Genomic DNA, 15,765 nt, shown 5'->3' on the forward strand with positions numbered 1-15,765 from the left:
AACATGAGGTGATGGTGGCGGATTAATGGCACAACAATGGGCCTCAGGAACTCGTCACAATATCTCTGTGCATTCAAACTGACATTGATAAAATGCAATTGTGTTCATTGTCTGTAGTTTATGCCTGCCCATACCATAATCCCACCGCCACCATGGGGCACTCTGTTCACAACGATGACATCAGCAAACCGCTTGTCCACATGACGCCATACACGCTGTCAGCCATCTGCCCGGTACATTTGAAACCAGGATTCATCCGTGAAGAGCACACTTCTCCAGCATGCCAGTGGCCATCGAAGTTGAGCATTTGCCCACTGAAGTCGGTTATGACGCCAAACGGCAGTCAGGTCAAGACCCTGGTGAGGATGACGAGCACGCAGATGAGCTTCCCTGAGATGGTTTGCACAACCGAAGACTTTCTGCACAAACTGTCAGAAACCAACAGTTTCATCAGCTGTCCAGGTGGCTGGTGTCAGACGATCCCGCAGGTGAAGAAGCTGGTTGTGGAGGTCCTGGGCTGGCGTGGTTACACGTGGTCGGCAGTTGTGAGGCCGGTTAGACGTACTGCCAAATTCTCTAAAACGACGTTGGAGTCGACTTCCGCCAAGGCTGCCCCCCTTCCTGGTTCGGGCAGGCTTCGGTGTTCGTCGTCACCGGAGTACTAGCTACTGCCGATCCCATTCTCATCACTCCACTTGTCATGTCTTGTCAATCACACACACCTGGTGCTCATTCCCCTAATTAGTATGTGTATAAGTGTTCCCTCTGTTCCCCTTGTCTTTGTGAGTTAATTGTTTTGTTGTGAGAGCGTGTAGCTCGGTTGAGCTACATTTCACTGTGTTATTGCCAAGGTGGATGTTTTCCCTTATACAGTTTCATTTGACGCTTGGGGCGTTTGATTTATGCAAACGGATTAAACTCTGGACTTTGGTATTTTACCACTTGCGCCTGACTCCTTCTTTCACACCTCGTCACAGAATCACTCACCTGATCTGATATGGAGTCAGCAGGAGAAGACCGCATGCCTGGAGTTGTGGCAAGGGTCCAGGAGCATTCCTCGATGTTGGCCAGCTTGGGGGAAGCGATGGATCGGGTTCTAAAGGTGGTAGAACGCCTGGAGAGGACAGGATCCGATCTATCGAGACCAGCTGGTCAACCGGATCCAGCCACCAACGCCCCAGCCCCTGGAGGGATCCAGATATACTGGCCACCGGCGTTTGACGGGACAGCAGCGCGATGTAAGGGATTCCTACTCCAACTGGAGTTGGATTTCTCCAGCATCAAACCGGAGCCCCGGGATGGGAGAAGGTATCCGTCCTCGTTTCCTGCCTTTGTGTGGGAGAGCCCTGGACACAGAGGAGAGGCCCAGAGACAAAACCCCCATACTCCCGGCCTCATGCATTGTGGCGCCGGTAGTATGGGCGATGGACGCTGATATAGCATTACGCACAGAGCCATCTCCACCGCAGTGTCCAGCTGGGCTGCAGTACGTGCCTGCGCTTATCCGTGATCGTCTGATCTACTGGGCACACATGTCACCCTCCTCTGGTCATCCAGGTATCGGTCGTACAATGCGCTGCCTGACCGAGAAGTACTGGTGGCCTACCTTGGCTAAGGACGTGAGGGTGTATGTTTCCTCATGCTCAGTGTGCGCCCAGAGTAAGGCACCTAGGCACCTCCCAGCGGGTAAGCTACAACCTTTACCAGTTCCACAACGACCATGGTCTCACCTGAGTATTGATTTTCTCACTGATCTTCCCCCCTCCCAAGGTAACACCACGATCCTGGTCATTGTGGACCGCTTTTCAAAGTCCTGCCGCCTCCTTCCTATGCCCGGTCTCCCCACGGCCCTACAAACTGCGGAGGCTCTGTTTACTCACGTCTTCCGGCACTACGGGGTACCAGAGGATATAGTGTCCGACCGAGGTCCCCAGTTCACGTCTAGCGTCTGGAAGGCGTTCATGGAACGTCTGGGGGTCTCGGTCAGCCTGACCTCTGGTTTTCACCCCGAGAGCAATGGGCAGATGGAAAGAGTGAATCAAGATGTGGGTAGGTTCCTGCGGACCTACTGTCAGGACAGGCCGGGGGAGTGGTCGGTGTTCCTGCCATGGGCAGAATATGCTCAGAACTCTCTCCGCCACTCCTCCACTAACCTAACACCCTTCCAATGTGTTTTAGGGTACCAACCGGTCCTGGCACTGTGGCACCAGAGCCAGACCGAGGCTCCCGCGGTGGATGACTGGTTTCGGCGCGCGGAGGAGACTTGGGACGCTGCCCACGTTCGCCTCCAGCGCGCCGTGCGTTGTCAGAAGGCCAACGCTGACCGCCACCGCAGGGAGGCCCCGGTGTTCGTACCGGGGGATCGGGTCTGGCTCTCAACCGAATCTGCCCCTCCGCCTGCCCTGCCGGAAGATGAGCCCGCAGTTTGTGGGGCCGTTTAAAGTCCTGAGGAGAATAAACGAGGTGACATACAGGTTGTTACTCCCCCCTGATTACCGTCTTAACCCCTCATTTCATGTGTCTCTCCTCAGGCCGGTGGTAGCTGGTCCACGGGAGGTTCCTCCACCTCCTCTGGACATTGAGGGGGCACCGGCGTACTCGGTCCGTTCCATCCTGGATTTGAGGCGTCGGGTGAGGGGCCTTCAGTATCTCATGGAGTGGGAGGGGTACGGTCCGGAGGAACGGTGCTGGGTCCCAAGGCGGGACATCCTCGATCCCTCCCTGTTGAGGGATTTCCACCGTCGCTATCCGACTCGCCCTGCTCCGCGTCCTCCTGGCCATCCCCGAGGCCGGGGTCGACGCACTGCTGGAGCCGCGCGTCGTGGGGGGGGTACTGTCATGACTTCCGCCGAGGCTGCCCCCACCCCTGGTTCGGGCAGGCTTCGGCGTTCGTCGTCACCGGAGTACTAGCTACTGCCGATCCCATTCTCATCACCCCACTTGTCATGTCTTGTCAATCACACTCACCTGGTGCTCATTCCCCTAATTAGTATGTGTATACGTGTTCCCTCTGTTCCCCTTGTCTTTGTGAGTGATTGTTTTGTTGTGAGAGCTTGTAGCTCGGTTGAGCTACATTTCACTGTGTTATTGCCAAGGTGGATGTTTTCCCTTGTACAGTTTCGTTTGATGCTTGGGGCGTTTGATTTATGCAAACAGATTAAACTCTGGACTTCGGTATTTTACCTCCTGCGCCTGACTCCTTCTTTCACACCTCGTCATATTATGGTAGAGAAAAGAGCATTAAATTATCTGGCAACAGCTCTGGTGGACATTCCTGCAGTCAGCATGCCAATTGCACGCTCCCTCAAAACTTGAGACATCTATGGCATTGTGTTGTGACAAAACTGCACATTTTAGAGTGGCCTTTTATTGTCCCCAGCACAAGGTGCACCTGTGTAATGATCATGCTGTTTATGCAGCTTCTTGATATGCCCCACCTGTCAGGTGGATGGATTATCTTGGCAAAGAAGAAAACGCTCACTAACAGGGATGTAAACACATTTGTACCAAAACAATTAGAGAACATTTTGAACTTTTCAGGGATCTTTTATTTCAGCTCATTAAACATGCGACATATTGCGTTTATATTATTGTTCAGTATATAGCTAAGATCTGTATGATATTATTATTTAAGGCACTGTATTACATTTGTAAAGCGCTTTTCATTACACAGAATAATCTCAAAGTGCATAATAAAAAATATACTAGACGGAAACTGATAAAGAACACAGCTGACGCTACAAAGGAACAAGGACACCAAGGAGCACCGCTATCAACATAAAGCCTTGCTAAAGAGAAAGGTCTTTAGGCCCACTTTTTAGGTCCGTTTGATCATTATAATCTGTCATCTGTTGTGAAAGAAGTACACACATTTGAATAGAATATGTATGTATTATTTATTATTCATTCAACATTATTAAGGCATGTATACAGACATTTGTATTATCACTGTCTGTGCTTAAAAGGCAATGTGCAAAATAACTTTCTATTATAATACAGTATTTACAAAATACGTATGTTATGAGTTGAAAAATAAATCTGTACATATTTCTAAAAATATTAATACAATGCATTTAAGACAATGAAATAACGTCACAACACTGAATCAGTGTTGAAGTTGTGTCCACGTAACACTAATTATATACCCTTGTGAGAGGAAATGGCTAGTAGTGCAGAGGTTTTCTAGGAACTGAAATTGCTGAGCCTGATGCAAGGTGAAAAGGTGCTGCATTTCCGTAATGTTTACGTGATGTTCCCTTTGTTCTATGCTTACTGTACAGAAACAACTATATAAAACATTTTATTAACTTTGCGTTATAAATTATATGTTCAAATCTGTCCTTATAGAATTATGCATTATTCTTACAGTGCTACACACTTATTTTGGTTTGCAACTCCTTTTCAGTACAACTGATTCGCTCCCACATGCTTCTAACTTCTTATTTCTAAGAAATAATGACAGAAATCACTTTCTAAATTACTAGTAATTTAACAGACTGAGCGACTCTAATTTGAACCATTAAATTTGACCTACAGTATGAGGTATGGGGAGTTTCTGGTTTGACAGCTGTAAACCACACACAGATCACAATTCTATTTTTTCATTTTGGGTAACATGTCTGAGTTACAGTATTGCAGTAATGCTGTACTGTACAGCATTGTAATCTTAAACTCCATGTCAATTTACTTGGACCAGTCCATCATTTCAACAAACTGGCTGTTACGGAGACAGACCTCTACAGATCATTACCGGACTCATTTCCTGTGATGCTTTATATCATGTCTGATGTCTCAGTCCTGTGAAGCATTGTTGTTGATGACTTTCCTCTTGCGCAATGACACCAGGTCGTAGAAGGGGTCCTTGGTGATACTTGCTCTGAGGGAAAGACAGAGAAAAATAAGTGTCCAAATCATCATCATCATCAAGTTCACTTTATCCCATTGATTGCCAGTTGTGGCCTGGTGCCAGCATTACAAGCCAAGTCATTTGTGAAGTGTATATGTGTAATACAGGTATGTGTTAAGCCTGGGTTGAGGTATCTGACCTGATGGAGCCTATCCAGTCATCTCTCTCATCTGCTGTGGCTGCACTCATCCTGTAGGACTGGTGTTTCCCCTCCACCACCCTGCCTCCGTTCTCTGTCTTGCACGCCTTGATCTTCTGCCCTCTGGGGTTGTAGATCTCTAGACAATTCTGCTCACAAAGAAGCACACACATGCATACAAATGTTCACAAAACACACACCCAAGCCAAATTACTTGTAATAACTTTTTTCCAAAAAAGAAATGATCCCATAGTGTATTGGTCTAATTACTCCTAATCTTCCAGTTAAACCCATCCTTCCTCATACAGAACTGATGCTATGAGTCATACAGTGCCGTGACAGCTAAGAGAGTAGCTATGAGACTGAAACATCATAGAACAGGTGGCACTGCCATAAACCTTAGAAAGAAATATGCAGTCAGTGGAATACACAGTACCTGTTTGATTGAGTCTTCTATCTCTCTTACACAGAGGTTCTCAAGGGGAATGATCCCTATGGGGTCTTTATCCTGTGGGAGGAGGAGAGATGGTTTGGTCAAGGACTATAATTTAGCAGTAACTACTACCATCTTTTATCCTAAATTCCATTACTGGAAAACTCTATGACAAAGTTGGGGGTATAGCATACTCACTGTGGTATACACAAAGTAGTACAGACAGCTGTCTGTCAAAATAAACCACCGCCTCTTCCATGTTTTCACCCTTCCTCCTGCAGAGAGGAAAAGTTAACATTTCATTACACAAATGAAGTTTCATCAGAAAATTCTACATCCAACACGCTCCATAAAGGAAATCAGATCATTGTGTGGTTGTAATGAATACTCAGGGAGAAAAAGGTGTACATTCACGTGCAGAGCGCGGCAGGTGTTTATTACGCCTTCGCAAAAGGCAGGAATCGTTGGTCACAGGCAGGCAATGGTCATACACAGGTAGGCAAACAGGCAGGTGAAACAAAACTAGGACTGAAGGCTAATGGTTCTCACACACGAGGTAGGAAAAGGCTTAGTAGAGTCAAAACGAACAATACCTCACAAGGCACAAACAGACAGAACTGAACTAAATAAGGAGCTGATGAGACCAGGTGAGTAACTAACACAGGTGAAATCAATGAACAAAAATGAAAGACAGGGCTACGTTCAAGAACACAAAGAAACAGGGCTACGTTCAAGAACCCAAGGTGAACTAAGAAAATAAATACAGAACCTTACAGAGTGGGACGATCCGGACGGTTACAGTGGAATGCCTGAATCATCTCTGGGTCGAGGAGGTCCTGGTCGGGGACCCAGGACCGGTCTTCAGGCCCATAACCTTCCCAGTCCACTAGATAGTGGATGCAACCTCTAAGGCGTCCAACGGTGGGGGCGCACTGCGGGTTGAGACAGGTGGATGAAGAGGACTGTAGGTGACCGGTTTTAAACAGAGACACATGGAAGGACGAGGAGATTTTATACGGACGGGGTAACTGGAGGCGGTACGTGACAGAGTTGATGCGATGGGTTATGAAGCGAGGACAGAACTTTTTGCAGGGGAGGCGGAGCCAGATGTCTCTGGTAGAGAGCCACACGCTGTCCGGGGTGAAAGAGTGGCGTAGGTCGGCGGCGTCTGTCGGCAAAGCATTTCTGGATATTAGAGGCTTCCTGCAGATGCCGGTGAGCGGTCTCCCATACCCGCTCACTACGCCGAAACCAGTCGTTGACAGCTGGGACAGTACCAGGCTCCGCCTCCCAGGGAAACATGGGGGGTTGGTAACCAAGGACACACTGAAACGGAGTAAGGCGGAGGAATGAATGCATGAGTGAGTTCTGAGCGTATTCGGCCCAGGCCATATACCGACTCCAGTCGTGTGGAGAGGCAGAACATTGTTGGCGGAGGTACTTCCCTATTTCTTGGTTCAGGCGTTCCGTCTGCCTGTTGGTCTGGGGATGGTACCTGGAGGAGAGGCTGAGGGCGACCCCCAGTCGGTCACAGAAGGCCCACCACACCCGGGAGACAAACTGGGGCCCGCGGTCAGAGACGATGTCCTGGCAAAGGTTGAAGCTTACCGGAAGGGCTTTTGGTTTGGGAGAGTACGTAATCCCTGATGTCGGATGTCAGTGAGGATCACCAGAACTTACGGGCTAGAAGTTCGGTGGTTTGTGTAATGCCCGGATGTCCTGACCCCAAGGACGTGTGACACCATTGCATCAGTTGGGGTCTAACAGCTGCTGGTACGTAACTCTTCCCAGCTGGTGTCTCAGGAGGAGCCAGGTCTGAGGTTAGGGCTTCTTGTATGTCAGAGTGCACCTCCCACTGTATCGGTCCCATAATGCAAGAGGAAGGAAGAATGGGTGTAGGGTCTGAGTTACTGGTCGGAAGGTCAAACTGGCAGGAAAGAGCATCAGCTTTTACGTTTTTCTTTGTAAGTAACATGAAAATGGAAGCGTGTGAAGAAGAGAGCCCAGCGATCTGGAGTTTAACCTCTTGGCCCCTCTGATATATTCCAGAGTACGATGATCTGTTAGGACGAGAAAGGGATGTTGTGCGCCCTCCAACCAGTGGTGCCACTCCTCGAGGGCCAGCTTGATGGCGAGGAGTTCTGTTCCCCACATCGTAATTCCTCTCAGCGGGGGATAACTTCCTGGAGAAGAAGGCACAAGGATGTGATTTTGGAGGTGTTCCCACCCGCTGAGAGAGTATGGCTCCTACTCCTACTTCGGAGGCATCCACCTCCAGGGTGAAAGGAAGGGTCGGATCAGGTTGGCGAAGGACAGGAGCTGAGGTGAAGAGGCGTTTCAAGGTGTTGAAAGCAGTCAGTGCGGTATCAGTCCATTGAAGGGTCCGGGTCTTTTGGCTGGTAAGGGCAGTGAGGGGAGCGGTAACAGAACTGAAGTTCCGAATGAACCGGCGATAGAAGTTGGAGAACCCAATGAAACGATGGAGTTCCTTAACGGTGGTGGGTTTGGGCCAGTTACTGACGGTGGTGACTTTGTTCTCATCCATGCTGACCCCTCCAGGTGTCAGTGCGAAACCGAGGAAGTTTACTGAGGTTACATGGAAGGTGCTCTTTTCAGTCTTCACATAAAGGTTATGGTCAAGGAGCCGTTGAAGAACCCTTTGTACATGCTGTATGTGTTCCTTCAAGGAGAGGGAGTAAATCAGGATGTCATCAATGTAGACGATGAGAAAGCGGTTGATCATATCCTGGAAAACCTTGTTCATAAAGGATTGGAAGACGTTGGGGGTGTTAGTAAGGCCGTAGGGCATGACCAGGTATTCGTAGTGCCCTCGTGCGGTAATAAAGGCTGTCTTCCATTCGTCGCCTTCACGTATACGGACAAAGTTATAAGCACTCTGCAGGTCGAGTTTTGAATAGATGTTGGCGTGGCCCACTTGTTCAAGGGTCGCTGGGATCAGAGGAAGAGGGAAACAGTTCTTGACCGTAACGTCATTCAGGGAACGGTAATCAATACATGGACGAAGACCACCGTCCTTTTTTCCAACGAAGAAGAAGCTGGACGCAGCCGGAAAATAAGGACGAATTAAACCATTTTCGTGTAATTCATCAATGTAGTCCTCCATTGCCTCATTTTCCGGGATATATGGGGGTAAACACGGCCCTTTGGTGGGGACACTCCAGGGAGTAAGTCAATAGCACAGTCCCCTGGGCGATGTGGTGGCGGAGTGGAAGCCTTGATTTTGCTGAAGACATTGCTGTACTGGACGTATTCAGATGGTATGGTGGGTGGCACTGCAAAGGCAGAGTCCTCAATGGTGGTGGCTCTGCAGGGTAGGTTGAGACAACTGGTGAAGCATGTAGAAGACCAGGACAGTAGTTCACCTTGTCGCCACGAGATGGCAGGGCCGTGACGACAAAGCCAGGGATGTCCGAGGATGAGTGGCTGTTTGGGGGATGAGAGTTCCATGAGTTGAATGGTTTCGGTGTGGAAGACTCCAATCTGGAGGGTCCTCTGTAGCTCAGCTGGTAGAGCACGGCGCTTGTAACGCCAAGGTAGTGGGTTCGATCCCCGGGACCACCCATACACAAAAAAAATAAAAATAAATGTATGCACGCATGACTGTAAGTCGCTTTGGATAAAAGCGTCTGCTAAATGGCAAATTATTATTATTATTATTATTTTAATTATTTTAATTATAAATTATAACGCTCTGTGTCAGGTGCGTAATGAAGCCCGTGCCCAATGGCTGCCCATCCAGGGTGTTAATCCTTAAAGGAGGGGTGACAGGTGTAAGATCAATGTCAAGCTCTTGTACTAGCTGGTGATCGATAAAACTACCTGCTGCTCCCGAATCTAGCAAGCCCTCTACGTACTTCGTAACCCCCTTCACGGTTATCAATACTGGGATGGAGAATTGCTTCTGGGAGATATTTAGAAATACGGATCCGCTTACCTGCATGGCAGCGGTGGGACCCTTCTCATCTCTCCGTGGGGGGCGAACAGGGCAATGGCTGAGTAGATGATCTTTCCCTCCACAGTATAGGCAGAGCCCTTCTTGGATCTGCCTTTGATGTTCAATACACGGGAGAGGAGCATGACCCAACTGCAAGGGCTCTGGAAGACTCGGGCGGGATGACGGAATCATGGAAAGAGAAGGTTTCGGGTTCCTGGGTGGCAGAGTTCTTCGGCGGTTGGCAATGAGGTGGTCAATGGAGATGGACATACGAATGTATTGATTTAAATCCTGAAGGTCACCTCTACAGGCCAGCTCCGCCTGAAGTTCCCTGTTGAGCCCTCTTCAGTAGACGGTAAGTAAAGCAGCCTCACTCCATCCACTCCCTGCAGCCATGGTGCGGAACTCGGGGGCATACACGGCATCTGAATTGCGTCCTTGTTGAAGGTCTATGAGGAGGTCACCTATAGGACGACCGGATGGAGAGTGATCGAAAACCTCTTTGAAGAGGGTGTGGAAATGGGTCTCGGATCCGAGTTCTGTGCTGTTGGCAGTCCATATGGCGGTGGCCCAATCCAGGGCTTTGCCTGTGAGTAGAGACACAACAAAATCCACCCTGCTCTTGTCGGTGGCGAAGTTAGTGGGGTTGTGCTCAATGTATTTGCTGCATTGCATCAGAAATTCTGACTTCCCAGGTGAACCGTCATATTTTCCGGGCATGGATATGAATGAAGGAGGGCTATGAGTTACGATACCTGGCATCGGAGGAATAGAGATAGGCTGGCAGAGAAGATGGCCGATTACCTCCATACGCTCCTCTTGCCGGGTTAGTAGCTCCGCTGAATCCATTCCGTTTTTGGTGAGGTATTCTGTAATGAATACTCAGGGAGAAAAAGGTGTAGATTCACGCGCAAGGCGCGGCAGGTGTTTATTATGCAGAGCGCGGCAGGTGTTTATTACGCCTTCGCAGAAGGCAGGAATCGTGGTCACAGGCAGGCAATGGTCATACACAGATAGGCAAACAGGCAGGTGAAACAAAACTAGGACTGAAGGCTAAAACTGGTTCTCACAAACGAGCTAGGAAAAGGCTTAGTACAAAACTAACAATACCTCACAAGGCACAAACAGAAAGAACTGAACTAAATAAGGAGCTGATGAGACCAGGTGAGTAACTAACACAGGTGAAATCAATGAACAAAAATGAAAGACAGGGCTACGTTCAAGAACACAAAGAAACAGCGCTACGTTCAAGAACACAAGGTGAACTAATAAAATAAATACAGAACCTTACAGTGGTAAGCTTATTTTTAATGCTTGGTAATGGCACAATGATAAGACAATTCTCTCAGCTAGTGATATTGCTAATCATCTCACCCATTTTGAGCAGCCAACCCTCTCTGTCCGGGTTGAAGAAGGTGTGTGTGAGGTCGTTCCCATCATCCTCTGGGATTTTGAATGGCTCGTTCCGAATGCTCTCATAGAGTTTCTGGATTTAATGAGGTAGTATATGAGAGTTAACTACAGCTACAGACAATAACAACCAAATAGGGGTCACATTCTGAGAGTGGAGTTAACTCCTGACCTCTGACCCCTGAGGCCTCACCATGAGCAGGTCGTTGGGCAGGTCACCCCCGTTGTTGATGCCTCTGTTCATACTGAAGAAGCGCTCCAGAGTGGGCTTGTCCTTCACGTTGGGGTTATGGAGACTGGTGTTCAGCATGATGACGGCAAAGGACAGGATGTAGCAGGTGTCTGTTTGAAACACCCACACATTTTATTACTGTTGGGTCAATGATATTTATTTGCATCCTTAATCAGCCTCACTTTTGAGAAATGATTTGAATATGCCTCAAAATGTACTCCTCAACCCCCTCCCCATCTGTCTTGCTGATCTGTCAGTGTAGGTAGTCAGCAGCATGGTAGAGGAGGCTGGTGCCTGTGCAGTACAGTACTGTACAGTACCTGTTGACTGGAAGACCCCTGCATTACAGTCACAGTAGCGTGTTGCGAATGCCTCCATCATCCTATCAATCTTCTGGGCTTCTCCAGGGAGACGGAAGCTCCACAGGAACTGCCTACAGGGATGAGCCAGGGAACAGACAGGGATCAGACAGGATTTACTCTGGAAATGAATATCTTTCAAAGGCTAATAATGAGAATATGTTCATGTATGAGTGTAAGAGATGTACCAGTGTAGTGCAGAACTAACCTCAGTGCCTGCACCAGATTCAGGTCGGAGAACTCATGAAGTTCTACAAAGGCTTTCAGAGTTTGAAGGTGCATTTCCTCCCTGCATGAACACAAACAAGAGGCAAATCAGTGAGATGGAGATGATTGAGATAATGACTGGTTATGATAGTCATCATTATCCCCATCAACAAAGCCATCGTTATCTTGGTCATGTTAAGAAGCATTGTGTACCTCTCTCCCAGGAAGTTCCCTATGGCTGTCTTGTTCAGTCCTTCCTCTTTGTACAGGAACTCAGCCACTGCCTCTGCTGTCCACTCCAACAGGTCATTGTCAACCAGGTACAGAATACCCTGGGGGAAGAGGCCATGACAAGTCAATGAACACATGTATGAATTTGGAAGATATGAATGCATTGACGTATACTTAAAATAAAAAATAGCAGAACTCATAATGTGGTCCAAAGCACTGTGATGTGCAGTAGTGGTCATGCACATATTAACATTCTGTATGCATTGTCTGACATTCAGAGAGAGCCACTGGAAGCAATATATCTTCTTATATCTAAACAATGCAGAGCTTCCAGCTAAAGAAACCCATGATCTGCTTGACTGGATCTCTTGCCTCTGCACACACGCAAACACAGGCTTTTCTCCAGGGTGGTCATACAGGCCAGGGGGACTTTATATTATGGGTTTGACCTCTCTTCAGATGAGAGGAAAGGAGGAGTGTTTGTGGTTTGAGCAGGAGCGTGCGCCTCTGCTCCTCTTCACGGAACAGGATGTGGTTCTCTCTCTCGTTCTCTCCCCCTTTCGCTGCCCCCGCACAGCTTGCACTTCTGCACATAAGTCACATCACTCGCTCAACATTCGTTCATTTATTGTGTCAGATTATTTGTTCTGTCATCTTGCAGTTAACTCTTTGACCTTCTAGCTGTGGCAAGCCTCCGTCAGTAGAGGTGATAACTATACACATCTCTACTACTTTAATTCTAGAATTGAAGCACTTCACATTTCGGGACATATCTGATCAGTATGTATTTGTGTTTAGTGTATTCCATATTGAGTAATGTTATATACAGTTTATGTTATGTGTAGGGACCTGACTTTGTCCTAACCAGAGAACCAGGAAAAACTAAGGGCCCTAATTACAGTGTGTGACATGAGCTCACCTTTTTAGGGTCCATGTTGAATTTCTTTTTCCCACATAAGAACCTCTTGTTTCTCACAACATTTTTGCTGAAGAGATACAAAGACAAAACAGAAGAAAGATTGAAAAAGGTTAATGACAACACTTTTACCCATAAGCGTTATACTAGCTACAGTATGTGTCCACTGTATCAGAGATGACACACAGTGAGAGTGAAGGCAGCTGGGGTTGTCCAGCCAGGAACATGTCACAGTGTTTCATGCTGCTGACATTTAAGAGGTTTACCACATTCCTGTAGCTGCTAGTGAAGAAACAGGAAACACACATATACAGAGGGGCCTTACAGATGGGGGGCAGAATCTGTTCTTGTTCTGTAGGACAACGCCCCCAGATGCCACTTATGAGGATGAGGAGGTGACCACAGCAGGGGGGGGGGGGGGGGTGCAGCACCCTCTGCACCACTACTTCCCGCGGCTATGCCTCCATATCTTTCTTAGTTTGAGTTACGGAGGGATAGGACATCAGAGATGTGGGAGGAGCCTCTTTGTCAAGATGGATGTCTGGGGGTATTCTTGATCTGGTGTTTGGGCTGTGATAGATTCAAAAGAAGCTACCACACACTGCAAAGTGTTACTGTAGCTAACTCTCCCACACAGGAAGAGGCCTACTGGTCAATGGTAACCTATCTGAATGAGCCATTGTGCAAGCTCTAACTTACTTCTCCTCGTCTGCCTCAATGTTGTGGATTTCCGTCATGACGGTGTCAATCTCCAACCTCAGCTTCTATACAAGGGGAAATGATGTCAAAGGGATGAGATGGTAATATATAGTATTTTAACCATAGGTGACTCAAGCCCTTGGCACATACAGTACAGAGGTGCAGGGTCAGTCTATTCATAAAACTGGATCTTTCTGAGATGTCATAACTTTTGAGGGAGGCTTTGTGAATGTAATAGCTGTTGTAGGTAATGTCACAATACAGTTAGTTTTATTCTGGCAAAATGCAGTTTCATAAAGCATTTTGACTGTACATAAAGAGCAATGGTTGAGAGCATGATTTACTGTACCTGAATGTCATCTAATAGGTCACTCTTGTGAAACTTCATGGTGTCTATCTCCTGCCTCTCCACTGAGCTAAGCATTGTGGAAGCTGTAGAATAGATTATACACACAAACATAAACACACAGATGAAAACATCATTATCATCAAATGCATAAATGAAGCAGTCCGACAAAACCACTAATTGAGACATCTTCCTGTATACACTGAAAATGTCAAATGTGTGAGAAATGTGCCTTGACAACCACCCTCACACCAACCCTAGCATAACTCAACCTACTGCACTTCTCAGCACTAGCTAAATATAACTGCTGAACTTCTCTTTCTACAGAATGAGCACCAGTAATGTCCATTAGTAGCTGATCTGCTCTAGTCTTGCCCTCATAACAGCTTCTCACCGTTTTTAGATGAGGGTTATAGACACACCTAAAATACATATTCATTACTCCCTTTTCAGGTTATAACTAAACAATACAACATTATAACAAGACAATACAACATTATAACTACACAATACAACATTATAACTACACAATACAACATTATAACTACACATTACAACATTATAACTAGACAATACAACATTATAACAAGACAATACAACATTAACTAGATAATACAACATTGCCAAACTCCATCTACCATGACAATTAGATGTGTGAACACTATACCGTGAGCAACACCTCTGAACGATACTCGATAGTCAGTAATGAGAACTTAAGGTATATGAAGGCTATATGACAACAATATGTCTCTATAAAGTCAGGTGGTGCTATAATAAACTGAATAACATTCATCACTGTGGTAAAAGTGATCAAAACAAACCACTTGTATCCATTGAACACTGCTGACTTTATAACACAGTGTATGTAGGTCATGGTAAAGAGACTGAAAGCACAATATTCACTGTAGACTGTAGTGGGTATCTATTGTGAAGACAGGTACTATATCATTACACTTTCTTATTAGTGTGTTTCAATTTCATTTCTCAAGTAAGATATTCACAGCAACAGCTCAACCCCCCATTGTCTACTGACACTTCAAAACTTCATCATCATACAGAAAGACACTAATGTGTTGTTCATTGTGTTAATCCCCAGCTACTATAGCCTAATTTGGGATGTTAAATTGCAAAATGGACTGTAAAACGTAAAAACCTTACCTTTTCCCCAGAGGAAGCTGTCTTTTCTTTGGCTGCCCATGTTGGAGGTGTTGGAGAGAGACTGTGGCTGTACAGGAAACGTGTCAGTGTTGAAGTACTGTAGCCTACTGCAAGAAAGGCATAAGCTACACTGCCAATACCATCCTCAAAACATAATGACCTGGCCACCTAAAGTCAGTGCTGTTACTGAAAAACAAATAACATATACAAGTAAAGAAGGTGTGTGTGTGCGTGTGTGCGTGTGCGTGCGTGTGTGCGTGTGTGCGTGCGTGCGTTTGCGCGTTTGTGTGTGTGTGTGTGTGTGTGTGTGTGTGTGTGTGTGTGTGTGTGTGTATTGACAGGTGATACCAGTTCGAGATAGATCTAATGCACAATATCCAGAATTATTCAGCGGTCAGTGTAAATATGTAGCCAACATAAGTGAACTTAAGTCATTTGAAAATCACTTGTGCTGAACTCAAACAACCACAGATTGAAACTCTGGGGAGACTAATAGATCAACCAATTGCTTACCTTCATAAATAGATGTATGAGGTCATGAGAGAGTCATTAAGTTCTGACAAGACTCATGTAGACATGTACAGTAGATGGGAAGAGTGCTTCAGGCAGGAACTGTAAGTCGCTCTGGATAAGAGCGTCTGCTAAATGACTAAAATGTAATGTAAATGAGTGGAAGCCACTTGTGACGTCTCAAGTCAAGTACCATGCCCAGAGTTGCGCAGCTCAAACCGTGAGCGCGTTCGTAAATTCACTCTGGCGTGCCAGAATTCAGAG

General features: G+C 46.8%; 1 protein-coding gene across 1 annotated transcript; it reads right to left on the bottom strand.

Annotated features, from left to right (window-relative positions):
* Positions 1-3,938: 3,938 nt before the first annotated feature.
* On the bottom strand, positions 3,939-15,068 carry LOC311104384 (cytohesin-3-like). The gene is made up of 13 exons (XM_084146202.1): positions 14,992-15,068; positions 13,837-13,919; positions 13,488-13,552; positions 12,792-12,858; positions 11,855-11,973; positions 11,643-11,723; positions 11,396-11,508; positions 11,037-11,185; positions 10,808-10,919; positions 5,677-5,753; positions 5,482-5,553; positions 5,046-5,194; positions 3,939-4,876 (listed from the first exon to the last, which is right to left on the bottom strand). Exons 1-13 carry the CDS (start codon positions 15,029-15,031, stop codon positions 4,792-4,794), a joined length of 1,212 nt encoding a protein of 403 aa, XP_084002328.1. The 5' UTR covers positions 15,032-15,068; the 3' UTR covers positions 3,939-4,791.
* Positions 15,069-15,765: the final 697 nt, after the last annotated feature.

The sequence above is a fragment of the Coregonus lavaretus genome, assembly GCF_964263955.1.
Source record: "Coregonus lavaretus genome assembly, chromosome: 28".
Taxonomy (NCBI): domain Eukaryota; kingdom Metazoa; phylum Chordata; class Actinopteri; order Salmoniformes; family Salmonidae; genus Coregonus; species Coregonus lavaretus.

What these genes read in the sequence shown, in the direction of transcription:
- LOC311104384 (XM_084146202.1), bottom strand. Translation starts at nt 15,031, where the DNA reads ATGGGCAGCCAAAGAAAAGACAGCTTCCTCTGGGGAAAAG. An exon ending in GGGAACTTCCTGGGAGAGAG is followed by an intron (nt 11,724 to 11,854) that starts GTACACAATGCT and finishes GTGTTCATGCAG; the next exon opens with GGAGGAAATGCACCTTCAAA. An exon ending in TAGAAGACTCAATCAAACAG is followed by an intron (nt 5,195 to 5,481) that starts GTACTGTGTATT and finishes CTTTGTGAGCAG; the next exon opens with AATTGTCTAGAGATCTACAA.